The 16,965-nt window shown below is 46.3% G+C and overlaps 1 protein-coding gene across 1 annotated transcript in view; it reads right to left on the reverse strand.

The window, feature by feature from the left end:
• The window catches only part of tmod1 (tropomodulin 1), a 99,565-nt gene that overhangs the window by 12,453 nt on the left and 70,147 nt on the right, over positions 1-16,965 (reverse strand). The window contains exons 6-9 of the mRNA XM_034187488.1: positions 7,818-7,907; positions 1,371-1,501; positions 1,068-1,174; position 561 (exon numbers count right to left, since the gene is read on the reverse strand). Coding sequence (XP_034043379.1) covers position 561; positions 1,068-1,174; positions 1,371-1,501; positions 7,818-7,907 — 329 coding nt within the window. The remainder of the gene's footprint in view (positions 1-560; positions 562-1,067; positions 1,175-1,370; positions 1,502-7,817; positions 7,908-16,965) is intronic.

Consider the following 16,965-nt stretch of genomic DNA (forward strand, 5'->3'; position numbering starts at 1 on the left):
AAGATCACTTGCTGTAAATCTTGGCTGTGGACTGGCACTGGATAAATTGGAAATAACTGATCCAGTGGTCCTAAGCAGCACACACATTTAAAAAATCGAAAATGGACCAGACAACAACAGACAAAGTTCCAACAACAAGACAAGTGTCTGGCATCCATCAAGGTGATGGTCTAGTGGTTGGCTTGAGACTAGAGGATCCTCGGTTCAAGCCCCAGCCTGAGTGGAAAATCACTAAAGGCCCTTGGGAAAGGTCCTTAACCCCCAAGTTGCTCCTGGTGTGTACTGAGTGTCTAACATGGCATCACCCCGGCATCAGTGTGTGAGTGTGTTTGTGTGAATGGCTGAATGTGAGGCATAATTGTAAAGCACTTTGAGCATCTGATGCAGATGAAAAAGCGCTATATAAATGCAGTCCATTTACCATTTACCAAAAATAATCACTACCAGGTATTACTAATTACTAAATAAGTGTTTTAGCTAAACAAACATTTATTTACTTGCTTCAGACAAATACATCATGGTACATAAATGCAATCAATGTATTTATTTATTGAAAAGACACTTCATTCACAAGACAGTTCATTCACTGCATATCATCAACGATATGCTCTTGCCAGGGCAGAGTACTGCGTGCACGCCACACATAGTGGTAGGGGTAGAAGGTGAGAGTACTTCTGTCTTGCAGCTGCACAAATAGCAAGTGTGGAGTACTTGTGTAGTACTTCTAAAGCACGTCACCGATACAATGACCATGCATCACTCATGGGTCTTGCAGTCATCGCAAAGCTGTACTAGTCATGCTCCTGACTTGGTTCAGGTGTACAAAAGGAGCACGGATCCTGTACGTACTGTATGCCTACTTGATTTTTTTGCAAAGACCCGAAGAATTTGCATGTGCAGGACCAAAGTTCCCATGGACAGTCTGTGACCTTTCTATGGCGCTGAACACACACAAGTGATGTGTAGTCTCAAGCACAGTTTTGCCAAATTGTTCCCTGTAGTAGTACGTATGGGGGGTTGTGAGTGAAGCATTAAACAAAACTTCAGTGAAGAGTGGTTTGACCTACAATGCAACAGGGTCATTGCTTCTGGTTCCTACGATGCTGAACCTCTCCACCACAGTGTTCTTCATGAGTGCCTCAGCATACGCCTTCAGAGTTGGGACAGGGATGTTCTGGCACAGACAAAAAAGACAACTCTGTATGACTTAACCTCATGTAACTGCACTCTGAGTTAAATATTAAACAGTTTTTTTATATGGTAGCTGGAAGAGCTTGAGTGATTATTGTTACAAACCTTTGAGAAAAGAATAAAACATAATTTGTTCAATAAATTCTGCAAACAAAATTTAAAATCATGTCCATATCTACCCTGATATTGTTGAGGTTGACCTCCACCAGCTCAGGGTCATTCCTCTTTAGTCTCAGCAGAGTGTTTTCTACATCAGTGGAGTTGGGCTCCTCATCAGGAACTGGTTTATACTGGGTGCACTGGATCACACCTACAACATGGTACAGTTACAATACACGTTGCACGTAATGAACGGCATGACAGTGAGGTGCACCTTTTGTTTTCAGCATGTAATCTGACTAAACAATGAACAAGATCTATCACCCTGAGTATGCAGCGAGCAGGGCAGCGTAATTGAGTGTTGTGTGTATGTGTGTTGTGTGCACAGTAACTCATGAAAGGCATCAGACGGCTGATACAACCCCTGTGTGTTCTGCTTTGCACACTCCATCCATATCTGATAGTTCATGTTTATAGTACATGCAGGCTTTTGAGTGTGCTGTGTTTTGATTAAAAAAAAACGTGGTAATAATTTGTTTCTTAGAATCATTTGATGTTTTGTTGAAAGGTAATGCAACGTACTGTGTTTATTTTTTTCCTCACTCCCAAACCAGATTTATTTATCAGCAGGGGACACCCTCAGAGACAATGAACAATGTATTTTTTGAACAAACATGACTTCCTATTATGGCTTTTTTGTGACATCATCATGACACCACTTATACCAATCAATCACAAATATTTTGCTGATTAATATCAACTTTAAATCTTCTCCCGAGGTTGACTGTGTGTGGAGATATAGCAGAAAATGTGTTTTTGCACCATGTTTGTTGACCCTTGACCTTTATCTGATCTTCACCCAAAGATAATCATCTCCATATCTGCCCAAGAAATATTCCGATTCAGTTTGGGAATCCCTCCAGTCATTTTTACCTGAGGCCTTCAAATATGACCTTTGGGTATTACTAAAGCTTTTCATCCATCCATCTGTCCGTCTGTTTGTGCTCAGTCCAGTCCTATTACCTCCAGACTCTTGAAATTCACTGGGAACATTCTTGGGACACAGACCTTGGACAAGTTAAAAAAATCGCTCACCTTGATGTATTTTAAGAGGTTGAAAAGTCTCACACTGTTTTAATCTGATCCATTTGTTTTTAAATGACGCAGGTGACGGCCAATCAGAGTAGAGCTGCATTGTGATGTCAGTCATTGGTCTCTTCAAAACTGCTTTGTTTTGTGTATTTACATACATTTTTCATATATTATGTAAAACCTAGCAAGAAATCAACACTGAAACTGAAAATGCTGTTTTTGGAAACTAATAACACCTCTGAACTTATTTACAAGACATTTCGCTGAGGTTAGTATGGTGACATCACTTCCTGGTATAGCTACTTGCCAATAACTTCATTTTTGATATATTATGTAAAATCTCATGAGAAATAAACACTTCTAAAACTGAAAATGCTGTTTTTGCAACCTGATAACACCTCTGGAGTCACTTATAAGCCATTTCACGAACATTAACTTGCACTCTAACTTTCGCTAACTCAAAGCTAACTTCCTATTAAGTTAAATTTGTCTCATTAATAACTGCAAATGCACAGCAGGTGATCTACAAATATTGCTTGATTTGCACAACATGAACAAATAATGATTTGATTTGAACATGTATAAATTGTACTTAAGACATTAGCATTTTAATAATTAATTAAACAACTGCAAATTATAAAGAACACAATACTCATATGGCAGAGGGTATTTTAGCATTGCATCCATCCATCCATCCATTTTTTCTGCTTTATCCGGAGTTGGGTCGCGGGGGCAGCAGCTCAAGCAAAGCCGCCAAGACCTCCCGATCCACACACACCTCCCCCAGCTCCTCCGGGGGGAACCCCGAGGCGTTCCCAAGCCAGCCGAGAGACGCAGTCCCTCCAGCATGTTTTGGGCCTCCTCCCAATGGGACGTGTCCGGAACACCTCTCCAGCGAGGCGTCCAGGGGGCATCCGGAAAAGATGCCCGAGCCACCTCAGCTGGCTCTTTTCGTCGTAGAGGAGCAGCGGCTCGACTCCGAGCTCCTCCCGAGTGACCGAGCTCCTCACCCTATCTCCAAGGAGCACCCAGCCACCTTGCGGAGGAAACTCATCTCGGACGCTTGTACTCGCGATCTCATTCTTTCGGTCATGAGTCAAATCTCATGACTATAAGGGAGGGTCGGAATGTAGATCGAGCGGTAAATCAAGCGCTTTGCCCCCCTGCTCAGCTCTCTCTTCACCACGACGGCCCGATACAGTGACCGCATAACTGCAGATACTGCACTGCTGCACCGATCCATCTGTCGATCTCACACTCCATCCGTCCCTCGCTCGTGAACAAGACCCCGAGGTACTTAAACTCCTCCAGTTGAGGCAAGGACACTCCACCAACCTAAAGAGGGCAAGGCACCTTTTTCTGGTCGAGAACCATGGCCTCGGATTTGGAGGTGCTGATTTTATTCTGGACCCTTCACACTCGGCTATAAACCGCCCCAGTGCACGCTGAAGGTCCTGAGTTGACGAAGCCAACAGAACCACATCGTCTGCAAACAGCAGAGATGAGATTCTGTGGTTCCCAAACTGGACCCCCTCTACACCCTGGCTGCGCCTAGAAATTCTGTCCATAAAGATAATGAACAGAACCGGAGACAAAGGGCAGCCCTGGCTGAGGCCAACGTGCACTGGAAACAGGTTTTACTTACTACCGGCAATGCGAACCAAGCTCCTGCTGGGGTCGTACAGGGACCGGATAGCCCTTTGCAAAGGACCCAGGACCCTGTACTCCCAGAGCACCCCCCACAGGGTGCCCCGAGGGACACGGTCGAATGCCTTCTACAGATCCACAAAGCACATGTGGACTGGTTGGGTGAACTCCCATGAACCCTCGAGCACCTGATGGAGGGTGTAGAGCTGGTCCAGTGTGCCGCGTCAAGGACGAAAACCACACTGCTCCTCCTGAATCTGAGATTCAACTATCGGTCGTATTCTCCTCTCCAGTACTCTGGAATAGATCTTGCCGGTGGAGGCTGAGGAGTGTGATCCCCTATAGTTGGAACACACCCTCCGGTCCCCCTTCTTAAATAGAGAAACCACCCCAGCCTGCCAATCCAGAGGCACTGTCCCCGACCGTCACGCAATGTTGCAGAGGCGTGTCAACCAAGACAGTCCCACAACAGGTGCTCAGGATGGATTTCATCCACCCCAGGAGCCTTGCCACCGAGGGGCTTTCTGACCACCTCGGTGACTTTAGTCTGGGTGATGGATGAGTCCGCCACTGAGTCCCCAGTCTCTGCTTCCTCTTTGTAAGACTTGACGATAAGATTGAGGAGATCCTCAAAGTATTCCTTCCACCACCCAACAACATCCCCAGTCAGGGTCAACAGCTCCCACCCGCACTGTAGACAGTGCCGGTGGAGAGCTGCTTGCGCCCCCTGAGGCGTCGGATGGTTTGCCAGAATTTCCTCGAGGCCGACCAATAGTCTTCATCCATGGCCTCCCCAAACTCCTCCCAGACCCAAGTTTTTCCCTCTGCGACCGCACGGACTGCAGCACACTTGGCCTGCCGGTACCTGTCAGCGGCTTCCTGGGTCCCACTTACCAACAAAGACAAGTAGGACTCCTTCTTCAGCTTGACGGCATCCCTTACCTCCGGCGTCCACCACCAGGTTTGGGGATTGCTGCCGTGACAGGCACCAGAGACCTTGCGACCACAGCTACGAGTGGCCACATCGACAATGGAGGTGGAGAACATGGTCCACTCGGACTCCATGTCTCCAACCTCCCCCGGGATCTGGGAGAAGCTCTCCCGGAGGTGGGAGTTGAAGACCTTACTGACACAGGGTTCCACCAGTCATTCCCAGCAGACCCTCATGATACGTTTGGGCCTGCCAGGTCTGACCGGCTTCCTCCCCTCTCAGCGGATCAACTCACCACCAGGTTGTGATCGGTCGGCAGCTCAGCCCCTCTCTTCACCCGAGTGTCTGAGACACGTGGCCAAAGGTCAGATGATACAACTACAAAGTCGATCATCGACCTCTGGCTCAGGGTTTCCTGGTACCATGTGCACTTATGGACATGCTTGTGCTCGAACATGGTGTTTGTGATGTACAAACTGTGACTACCACAGAACAGCACTGAACACCACTCGGGTTCAGATCAGGGAGGCCGTGCTTCCCGATCACCCCCCTCCAGGTCTCACTGTTTTAGCATTGCATTATTATTTTTTTGTTGTTATCTTCTTCATAGACAGACACACACATAGGACCAATTAAATACCGTTTCGCCTCTTCGTCGGCACACACTGTGAAAAACAGCAGAAATTTGGTGGGAATATTACTTGGGTTAGTGTCTCCAGATGATTAACTTTTGTAACAGATTGGTCAAAGGTCAAGGTCAAGCAAAACACATTTACTGTAATATCTTGCTAAATATTTGAACAAAACCTCATACTGATCAGTAATATAGTTGTTATCAGTTGATCTGACTTCATGATGAAGTCATAAAGTCAGAATATAAAATCATACATACAGAAAACACCTTACACACAGGGTATGCATCAGCCCTCTGATGTCTTTCATTAGCTGTCTTACGTGAAACCTGTTTCACGTAAGACCATCAATTTCAAAAATGACCTTCCTAAAATCATAAAATATTAATAGTACAAACAGTATTATATGAATAATTGACTGCTTGAGCTGACATCCCTGCCAAACTAAGAATAGCTTTTTGCATTAATCGTGAAAACATTTTCCCACAGACAGTGACGTACGTGTTAATGTGCACTCTATAAATTGAGGCTTCACTGAAAATGATAGAAATGCAAACACAATATAATCAAAATAACACTGTTGTAAAAATCCGGTCGTCTAATCATAAGTAGTGTACCAAAAACAGAAAGATCTGCACAGCCACAGCGCTCCCATGCAAAAAGCTTTTTTATTGAAAATGTGACGTTTCGGGCAAACTGCCCTTCCTTAGATGCATAAATCTGAGGAAGGGCGGTTTGCCCAAAACTTCATATTTTCATTAATAAATCTTTCTGCATGGGAGCGCAGTGGCTGTGCAGATCTTTCTGTTTTTGGCAGAATTCTTCTTGATCCAGCAGGCCCTTTATGTGTTTTGGATGTGAGTGTCTTCTCTGCATCACTAAACATAAGTAGTGACCATTTTTCATGTATTCGTACCAGATAATAAATTGTTTTCTTTTCTGTTTACCCTTAACTCAACTTTAGCACTCTCTCTGGTCACCATGTCACCTTGTGTGCTATTCCACATTTACACTGTTTGGAAGGAATCGTCTTTTCTAAGAGACTGTGGAAGACTCCAGGGTTGCTGAGCGTTGGTGACTTTATTGCTGAGTTGCTTGTTTTGCAGCTTTGATCTTTTGGAGTAGGTTGTTGAGTAGGACAGGTCCTTCTCCATGCTATGGGGGCATCAATTTCTCTCTTCGGACAAAGAGATTGAATTTATTTGAATTCCAATCTGTATTGTGGGAGACTGACGATTTTGATACCTCTCCTGTGAGTTGTGTTGAAGTAGTTCAATGGGCTAGTAAGTTACTTTTTTCTGTTTGTATACTCTGCTATTCTTTCCCTCCCCCTGTAGTTCTGTCATGTGAGTCTTAGGCTGGGTGTGGCTAACCTCCTTGCAACTCGCACCTGCAATCAATCATCTACTCCAGTGCAGCTTAAAAGACCAGCTCATTCATCTACTCCTTGCTAGTTCATTGACTTCCTTCCTGTGCTGACCGCGCCATGCCTGGCCACCATTTTTTGCCCACACTGAGCCTTTCGACCCACTGACTTTCCTCCCACACATGACACTCTTTGAACTATTTGGACAGATCCCTAGCTTTTGGACTCTGATTCTTTTCTTTTGGTAAATAAAATCACTTATTTCACCTAGTCAGTGTGTGGTTGTCTAAATTAATGCAATTTATACATCTGCCTAAGAGACAGAAGTTGGGCTTCCAATATGTAGACCAGGAATCTAGTCCCATTCACACCACCGATCTACATATGTGTCCTTGGGCAAGACACCATCTTCATTGTCCCAGTGCACCCAGCTGTAAAAAGGTACTGACCACTGCTGAGAAAATAACCTGCGTCTCCTGACGTCCAATCTAGGGGGAGACGTACATTCTCAACCACTTTAAGCTGCAGAATTCTGGTACAAGCACCACCACCAATGGGTGTCATGGCCTATATATGACTTATTTCTTTTTCATTACTTTATAGGTGGAGGTATGTATGAAGTGCAAACCATGTGACTTTACCTTAATATGGTCTAAACTTTAAGTTATTTCAGTTGACTTGATGCGTGTAAAATAAGTGATCTGATTTATTTCTTGGTACTTTGACCTCTTTCTTAAAAATACCTGCACTAAATCCATTTTCAATTGAAAATAGAGTGCAGAATTCATCCCACCAGCCGAAATTCCCAGGAAATTTCTCAATGGGTTCAAATTTGATGCATTTTAAGTGTTTTACATACTGTTGAGGCCTTGCTTGTTGACTATAGTGCTGCTCGCAAGGGCTTCGTAGTACTGCTGGTTACTCATCAGGGTGTGCATGCCCAGGATCGCTGTAAGGTAACAAGATCGGATCAGGAAAAAAAATAGGCAGATGGAACAGAAGGCCATTAACAAGAACAATCAAACATTAAAAAAGTTTGTTTGAAGTGGTGAATGTAACTCAAGTTACATTAGGACATAAAACAACAACAAAAAGACCCAATGCATCCATACAGGGAGCATGCAAATAATGACAGCACAATAATGCTTGAATTATTTGAACATACTCAAAGCTGACATCACCGTTGCCAGGGATACTTATTATAAACGAATTTGGGGTTTGTTTGCTTGGAACATTGTCTCGGAATTTTGAGAATGGTGGTCGCTTATTTCAGTCTTATTTTCTGTAGCCAAATAATAATGTGTAAACCTGATCTAAGCTTTCAAATATCTCTGCCTTCATTCATGAACTCAGTTAATCTCTCTGAATGGAGATATCTCACACATAAAATTCAGATGTGGCTCTTTAAATCCATCACGAATCACTGCTTCAAGAGATTCACTTTGGTCATATCATTTCCCACAGTGTGAAAATAAATTTAATTACAAAAATAAAACTTCTTCTCCTTCTTTGTCTTTTTCACTGGATCGCAAACCGGCTTCAGAGGTCCTTACTGCCACCTACTGTGTTGGAATGTGTGGAATTATGGCAAATTATTCCAAGTCAATACAAAGCAGAATGTGAAACAACACAATGAAAAATAAAATAACCAAAATGTACAATAAAAATCTTCACAATATTAGGAAACAGGACAAGATTAATAACACTGGTCCACACGATTTTTCTTGCATGGATTTTTTTCAACAGATGTTGGGTAATTTGGGGGCGCTGAATCCGAATCTGGTGTTAGTTTTTGCCAATCACATCATGTTTTTGAGATATGAAAACATAGTTCTCTTATCAAGCATTGATCTTGCACACCTCTTTGGCGCCATAAACGATAATATGGCTCTTTGTTCACATTTCTCAAACCTGGTTTTAAAACTATGCTTTTGAAGCTGCTTTTGTGCATGATTAGTGGCATCAAACTCGTGAGTGAATGAGCAACTTTTGTGTAATCCATTAATAGGGGACATGCAGATTGCAAAAATAGTGATGTGTTAACAGAAATCTAAGCTCAGGTTCGGATTCAGCACCTCAAAATTACCCTAAATCTGTTCTCAAAGTCCATGCAAGAAAACTTTTTTTTTTTGACCAGCGTAATTTTGGCACAATCTTACATTCACGCATCTTCAACCACTTACTCCAATTAAGGGTCATGGGGGGCTGGAGCCTATCCCAGCAGTCATAGGGCATGAGGCAGTGTACACCCTGGACAGGACGCCAGTCTGTCACAGGGCTACATATGGACAAACAAACACATTCACACTCGCACACACACCTATGGACAATTTAAAGTGTTGAATCCATTTAACCTGCATGTCTTTGGATGTGGGAGGAAGCCGGAGCACCAGAAGGGAGCCCATGCAAAGACGGGAAGAACATGCAAACTCCACACAGAAAGGCCACAGGTGGGAATTGAACCCATGACCTTCTTGCTGTGAGTCAACAGTGCTAACCACTAATTCATCATGCTGCCCAGCTTAAAAACAATAATAATTCACTTTTTACAAAATCTTTAACAAAAAATGCTTACAACTTAAATACTCTTCATCTCGGTGAAGACGTGGACATCTGATCGTTGCTCATAATGAGCTTTGAGACCTTTCACAACATCCCACATCCTAACCCTAACCCTACCCCCCCACCCCCGTAAAACTCAAAACATTTAAAGTATTATATACAAACATGCTTGCAAATTTGGTTCATAAAATGAATGCATAAATGTGTTATATTATCATATGCAATGCTGAATTATAAACAAATCCAAATTTAAATAAAAAAAATAAACACAAATAAAAACTGAAGTTGTAGAAGGAAACCTGAAGGGCAACTCATCTGGTCCGACTTCAACAGCAGCACCGATGGGTGCGGGTTTCTTTTTTGTGGGTAAGAAGGACGGCAGACTCCGCCCATGCATCGATTACAGAGGGCTGAACGAGATTACGGTTCGCAATCGATACCCATTACCTCTGTTGGATTCAGTGTTCACGCCCCTGCATGGAGCCCAAATATTCACCAAACTCGATCTTAGGAATGCGTACCACCTGGTTCGGATCCGGAAGGGAGACGAGTGGAAGAGGGCATTTAACGGTCACTTTGAGTACCTGGTCATGCCGTTCGGCCTCACAAACGCCCCCGCGACGTTCCAAGCATTGGTTAATGACGTCTTGCGGGACTTCCTGCATCGGTTTGTCTTCGTATATCTAGACGATATACTCATCTTTTCTCCGGACCCTGAGACTCATGTCCAGCATGTACGTCAGGTCCTGCAGCGGTTGTTGGAGAACCGGCTGTTTGTGAAGGGAGAGAAGTGCGAGTTCTACCGTACTTCTTTGTCCTTCCTGGGGTTCATCATCTCCTCCAACTCCGTCGCCCCTGACCCGGCCAAGGTTGCAGCGGTGAGAGATTGGCCCCAACCAACAAGCCGTAGGAAACTGCAACAGTTCCTCGGCTTTGCAAATTTCTACCGGAGGTTCATTAAGGGTTACAGTCAGGTAGTTAGCCCCCTGACTGCCCTGACCTCCACTAAAGTCCCCTTCACCTGGTCGGATCGGTGCAAAGCCACATTTAGGGAGTTGAAACGCCGGTTCTCGACTGCGCCAGTTCTGGTGCAGCCTGATCCTAATCGCCAGTTCATAGTTGAAGTGGATGCCTCTGACTCTGGGATAGGAGCCGTGCTGTCCCAGAGCAGGGGGTCCGATAAGGTTCTCCACCCTTGTGCCTATTTTTCCCGCAGGTTGACCCCGGCTGAAAGGAATTATGACGTCGGCAATCGGGAACTCCTGGCGGTGAAGGAGGCTCTTGAGAAGTGGAGACACCTGTTGGAGGGAGCGACGGTGCCCTTCACGGTTTTCACGGACCATGGGAACCTGGAGTACATCCGGACCGCCAAGCGGCTGAACCCCAGGCAAGCCCGCTGGTCACTGTTCTTCGGGCGCTTTGACTTCCAGATCACATACCGCCCCGGGACCAAGAACCAACGATCAGATGCCCTGTCTCGGGTGCACGAAGAGAAAGCCAAGGCCGAGTTGTCGGACCCAACAGAGACCATCATCCCCGAGTCCACTGTTGTGGCCACCCTCACCTGGGACGTGGAGAAGACCGTCCGGGAGGCCCTGGCACTGAACCCGGACCCGGGGACCGGCCCGAGGAACAAACTGTACGTCCCACCAGAGGCCAGAGCTGCAGTTTTGGACTTCTGTCATGGTTCCAAGCTCTCCTGTCATCCAGGGGTGCGCAGAACCGTGGCAGTGGTCCAGCAGCGCTTCTGGTGGGCGTCTATGGAAGCCGACGTCCGGGATTACGTACAGGCCTGTACCACCTGTGCCAGGGGCAAGGCTGACCACAAAAGGACTTCGGGCCTCCTCCAGCCTCTACCGGTGCCTCATCGCCCCTGGTCCCACATCGGCCTGGACTTCATCACGGGTCTCCCGCTGTCCCAGGGCAACACCACCATCCTCACGATAGTGGACCGGTTCTCCAAGGCGGCCCACTTCGTGGCCCTCCCGAAGCTCCCGACGGCCCAGGAGACGGCAGACCTCCTGGTCCACCACGTTGTGCGTCTGCACGGGATACCATCGGACATCGTCTCAGATCGTGGTCCTCAGTTCTCTTCCCAAGTCTGGAGGAGTTTCTGCAGGGAACTGGGGGCCACCGTGAGTCTCTCGTCTGGGTACCACCCTCAGACAAACGGACAGGCAGAGCGGGCTAACCAGGAGCTGGAGCAGGCCCTCCGCTGCGTGACCTCCACGCACCCGACGGCCTGGAGCAACCATATGGCCTGGATCGAGTACGCCCACAACAGCCAAGTTTCATCTGCCACTGGCCTCTCCCCGTTTGAGGTGTGTTTGGAGTACCAGCCCCCATTGTTCCCGCTCGTGGAGGGAGAGATCGGTGTGCCCTCGGTCCAGGCCCACCTCAGGAGGTGCCGCCGGGTGTGGCGGACTGCCCGTTCTGCCCTGTTGAAGGCCCGGACGAGGGCCAAGGCCCATGCAGATCGCCGGCGTTCCCCGGCCCCTGCATACCAGCCTGGGCAGGAGGTGTGGTTGTCGACCAAGGACATCCCGCTTCAAGTGGAGTCACAAAAACTCAAGGACCGGTTTATTGGACCATTTCCCATCCTCAAGGTCCTCAGTCCGGCCGCAGTGAAGCTGGCAGCTTTAGCTTCACTGCGGATCCACCCGGTTTTTCATGTGTCACGTCTCAAACCTCATCACACCTCACCACTCTGCACCCCTGGACCTGCACCGCCTCCTGCCCGGATCATCGACGGGGAGCCGGCATGGACCATGCGTCGGCTCCTGGACGTCCGTCGAAAGGGTCGGGGGTTCCAGTATCTGGTGGACTGGGAGGGGTATGGACCCGAAGAACGCTCCTGGGTGAAGAGGAGCTTCATCCTGGACCCGGCCCTCCTGGCCGATTTCTACAACCGTTACCCGGACAAGCCTGGTCGGGCGCCAGGAGGCGCCCGTTGAGGGGGGGGTCCTGTTGTGTGGGCCACTGAAGAGGAGGTACTGCTGGCCCACCACCACCAGATGGCGCCCTGCTTGGAGTGCGGGCTTCAAGCACGAGAGGGCGTCGGAACTACTGGGAGTGACAGCTGTCACTCATCATCAACACCAGCTGTCACTCATCAACCACAGCCTCCATAAAAGCCGGACTGCAACTCCACCTCCCCGCCGAGAAATCAGCTACCACTCAGGTAACTTCTCTGCTGCATCCTTAACAAACAAAAGTCTGATCTCATTTACAGCCGTTTTCCTGCGACGTGTCCTTATCTGCTGCATTGGCGTTTCGTGTGGACTGCGACGGCTTCGCCTCACACCCCAACCAGATAAGTGGTTTTCCAGGAGCTGTACGAGTGTGTTACTGGAGGTGGAGGTTTTCCCTCCTGGAGGAATTAAGCACTGAAGATTGCTGGGTGTGTATTCACACACCCACCATTAACTGTTTCTGTTTCTGCCAGCAGTACCGGGTCTGACTGCTGAAGACAGTGGCCACCTGGGGCGCAGGGCTTGGCGGCTCCAGTGTTCTTCAGATCCGTTGGCGGTGGAAGCTGTGTGGGATCCGGCTCTTCTCTTGCCATACGTCTTCTATCTTCGAGCCTGCCCACACGTCACCTTGTGTATGACTGACGATCCACATTCTCTGTCATTGTCTGTATTTCGTTGTGCGATTCACAACATTAAATTGTTACTTTTTGGCTTATCCATTGTCCGTTCATTAACGCCCCCTGTTGTGGGTCCGTGTCACTACACCTTCCCAACAGGATTTCTCGGCCAGAGTCATGGATCCCGAGGGGCGTCAACCAGAGTTTGAACAGCCAATGGAAGAGCAGGAGGTGTGTTAGGTGAGCTGCAGCATATTCTAACCGCTTTCACTGCTCGGTTGGATTTGGTAACCGAGCAGAATGTTATTCTCAATCGGAGGATGGAGGCTCTCACCGCCAAGGTGGAGGCGCGTGATCAGAGCGCTGCTGCAGCACCTCCTCCTGCTGGTCCCATGCCCGACACAGACGTTCCACTGGTCGTTCAACGACCCCCCCCACCGTCCCCTGAAGCATACATAAGCCCTCCGGAGCCGTACGGAGGTTGTGTCGAGATGTGCGCGGACTTCCTGATGCAGTGTTCGCTCGTCTTTGCACAGCGTCCCGTCATGTACGCGTCAGACGCTAGCCGGGTGGCTTACGTCATCAATTTGCTTCGAGGAGAGGCACGCGCCTGGGCTACGGCGCTCTGGGAGCAGAACTCACGGCTCCTAACGTCATACGCTGGGTTTGTAAAGGAGTTCAAACAGGTTTTTGATCATCCCAACAGAGGCGAGACCGCTTCGAGCGTGCTACTGTCAATGACACAGGGGCGCCGGAGTGCAGCAGAGTATGCAGTCGAGTTCGGCATCGCGGCAGCGAGGGCCAGCTGGAATAACGTTGCACTCCTTGCCGCCTTCATAAACGGACTGTCTCCGGTCCTGAAGGAGCATCTGCTGGCTAAGGAGGAACCGCGGGATTTTGACGGGCTTGTCGACCTGGTTATACGCTTAGACAACCGCTTAGAGGAACACCGTTGGGAGCAGGGCGGGGGGCGTGGCCGGGCACGAGCCGTCCCTCTTCCTTCCGGGTCCGAAAGGGTGCCGTCGTCCCCACGCTCCACAGCCAGAGGGCTCCGTGTGGCAACAGCTCCCCCTGCTGACGAAGCTATGGACACGAGCAGGGCCAAAGTGAAATCAAATGACAGACAAAGGAGGCTGGCCCACGGGGAGTGTTTTTTCTGTGGCTCTAGTGATCATATACAGAGGAACTGCCCCAAACGGTCAAACTACAACGCCCGTCCTTAGATACTGGGCTAAGGGTGGGCCATAACATGCACACGGGGAAGCCCCGTAGATCCGCATGAATCCCAGTCACGATCCTAAGTGAGGATTTAACCCTTCACGCCCCAACACTAGTAGACATGGGGTCGGAAGGGAATCTGCTGGACAGCAGATGGGCAAAGGAAGTAGGGCTCCCTCTGGTGGCTCTGCCTTCACCTTTGAAGGTACGGGCACTCCATGTCACTACACCTTCCCAACACACTTTCCATCTCGTATAACAACAACCATGGAGTTAGCACTGTCACTAGAGAATAACCAGCCACTAACTTACTAATTTGGCAAAAATAAATAAATGAAGAAAGAAGTAAAAACAAGAAGACATGAAATGTGAAATCTTTCAATCTTGGGTGTCGATTTCATGTCATCTCTTTCACAATACAGGCAGTCAATCATGATGCTGTGAAGCAAAAGGCATACATTTTTTACATGCACAGCCTCTCTAATCACAGCCACTGACACTTGTGCTTCCTTCAGAGTTGCTATGGATGTCTTGGTGGCTTCTCTCATGAGTCTCCTTCATGCATGGACACAGATTTGAGGATGGCCTGCTCGAGACACAATAGCCATACTGGGCCAAACTCATTCCATTTCTTGAGTGATTCGACTTATTGATTGGTTGACAGTATGATTGATTGAACATAATTTAACTTTATAACCCTACTTATAGAAAGCACCTGCACTGCATTTTTCCATGTCCACCTGTTCTATCCCACAGAGATGAAAAAAAATCCAACCCCCCCCCCCAAAAAAAACAAAACAAAACAAAAAACAAACAAACCCAGAGCAAACATTAAGCTTGTTTCTGCCATCTTGTACAAGGAACTGATTTGACATCTTGGGTGATAACTAATTGTTACCTCTGCCAAAGAAGTACATAATGTTTTCACAGTTTGTCTGTTTAGCTATGTGTAGGATGACTCAAAAAGTAATGAATGGATTTCAAAGAAATTTGGTGATAGACAATATATTGTGGAAATGAGATCATGAAGATCTCAAAATGTTGAGGGGATGTTGATGAAATTTGGTGAGCAGATGGATAATGTCCCAGAAAATGAAGGATTTTATTTTGCATTTGATCTGGAACATAATATGTTCCAGAACATACAGCGGCTAAAATAAGTATTTAACACGTCACCATTTTCTCTGTAAATATACTTCTAACGGTGTTACTGACATATATATATTTAACATTTATTTACATGTATTAAATTTATTTATCTTTAATGATTTTATTTATATTTAATATTTATGTTTACAAGAGGTAAAATAAATATTGAACATGCCACCATTTTTCTCAGTGAATATATTTCTAAAGGTGCTATTGACATGAATTTTTCACCAGATGTCGGTAACATGCCAAGTAATCCACACATACAAAGAAATCAAACCATAGATGTTCACCATCATTTTCTATTTTATCCAGTATATGGCGGACGCAGCCCTGAGCTGTTGCCAGGCATTATTATGCGTTGTCAGGTACTAGATTAAATAGAAATCGATGATGTGCTGACTTAAACTTGGGTTAAAGTGATTTGAAAATGCTGTTTTGTGCAGCGTTCGGGTGCAGCAACAAGCTGACAAAGGATTGTGGAGTGAGCTGTCATAAGTGTGTATTACATGTAATATTAATGATGTGGGGAAATGATTAAAATTGCTGAATAAAGCTTAGAAAATGATTTTTTTGTCTCAATCTTTATTCTGTAAAGTAGTGACTTCAATTTTATTGCATGAATGCCGTGATAAATATCGCACCATTTGCTCAGTGATTCAATTAGAAGTCTCACTTTCACAAGTCTCAATTTATCCCTCTTTAATTAGCCTCGTTTTTTTCTCCACATCAGGTTTTCCATCCTGAGATATTCTGTAAGAGCAAATTCATAGAACGGAAATGTTTTTTCTCTCAATTTGGTGGGTCACATGACAGTCTCTTTGACACTGTATATTCTACTAATACAAGAATCTACACAACAGATTCATTTCTCTAGTACTCCATATTCCAGTGTAGTGCTTTCAGATTTCTTTCAACTTGGCCCAGAAATGTTTGAATAAGCTTACTTTCATCCTGGCTGGCGTGGCTGTTTCATTTTATTTATTTTATTTGAAATTTTGGCGGCGAAGCACTCCATAAAAGCGGTGCTGCAGGTGGGTTAAGAGCAGTCTTTAATATTAATATCTTTAATACGATGCGAGCATGTGAAGCTCTTACTTTCACTCCTGATTATTTCCATCTTTAACTTAACTTCATAATGAAATTAATTAAGGATCATACTAATATCTCGTGTTGTGGCAGACATAGTGTGTAGACAAACTGATGGCATTATTTTCTGTCTTGCTTCACAACATCTGGACTAACAAATTCATTCAAGTCTGTTATATAAATAGTCTGATCCTCTTCTACAATTTGTTTTGACAAACAGTGGCTATACAAATGTAGGACTGAGTTTGAATAAATGTAACAGCACAGAAAATGCACATTTATGGTGAAACTCTCTTGAAAACGTGGATCATGCACACTGATTTCTATTTATGCCTGGTTGTTAGATGCTAACCAAGATGGTGGCACTCTGGCAACATGAGTGGATGGCCCCGGTCCTCCA

Source organism: Thalassophryne amazonica, chromosome 15, assembly GCF_902500255.1.
Source record: "Thalassophryne amazonica chromosome 15, fThaAma1.1, whole genome shotgun sequence".
Taxonomy (NCBI): domain Eukaryota; kingdom Metazoa; phylum Chordata; class Actinopteri; order Batrachoidiformes; family Batrachoididae; genus Thalassophryne; species Thalassophryne amazonica.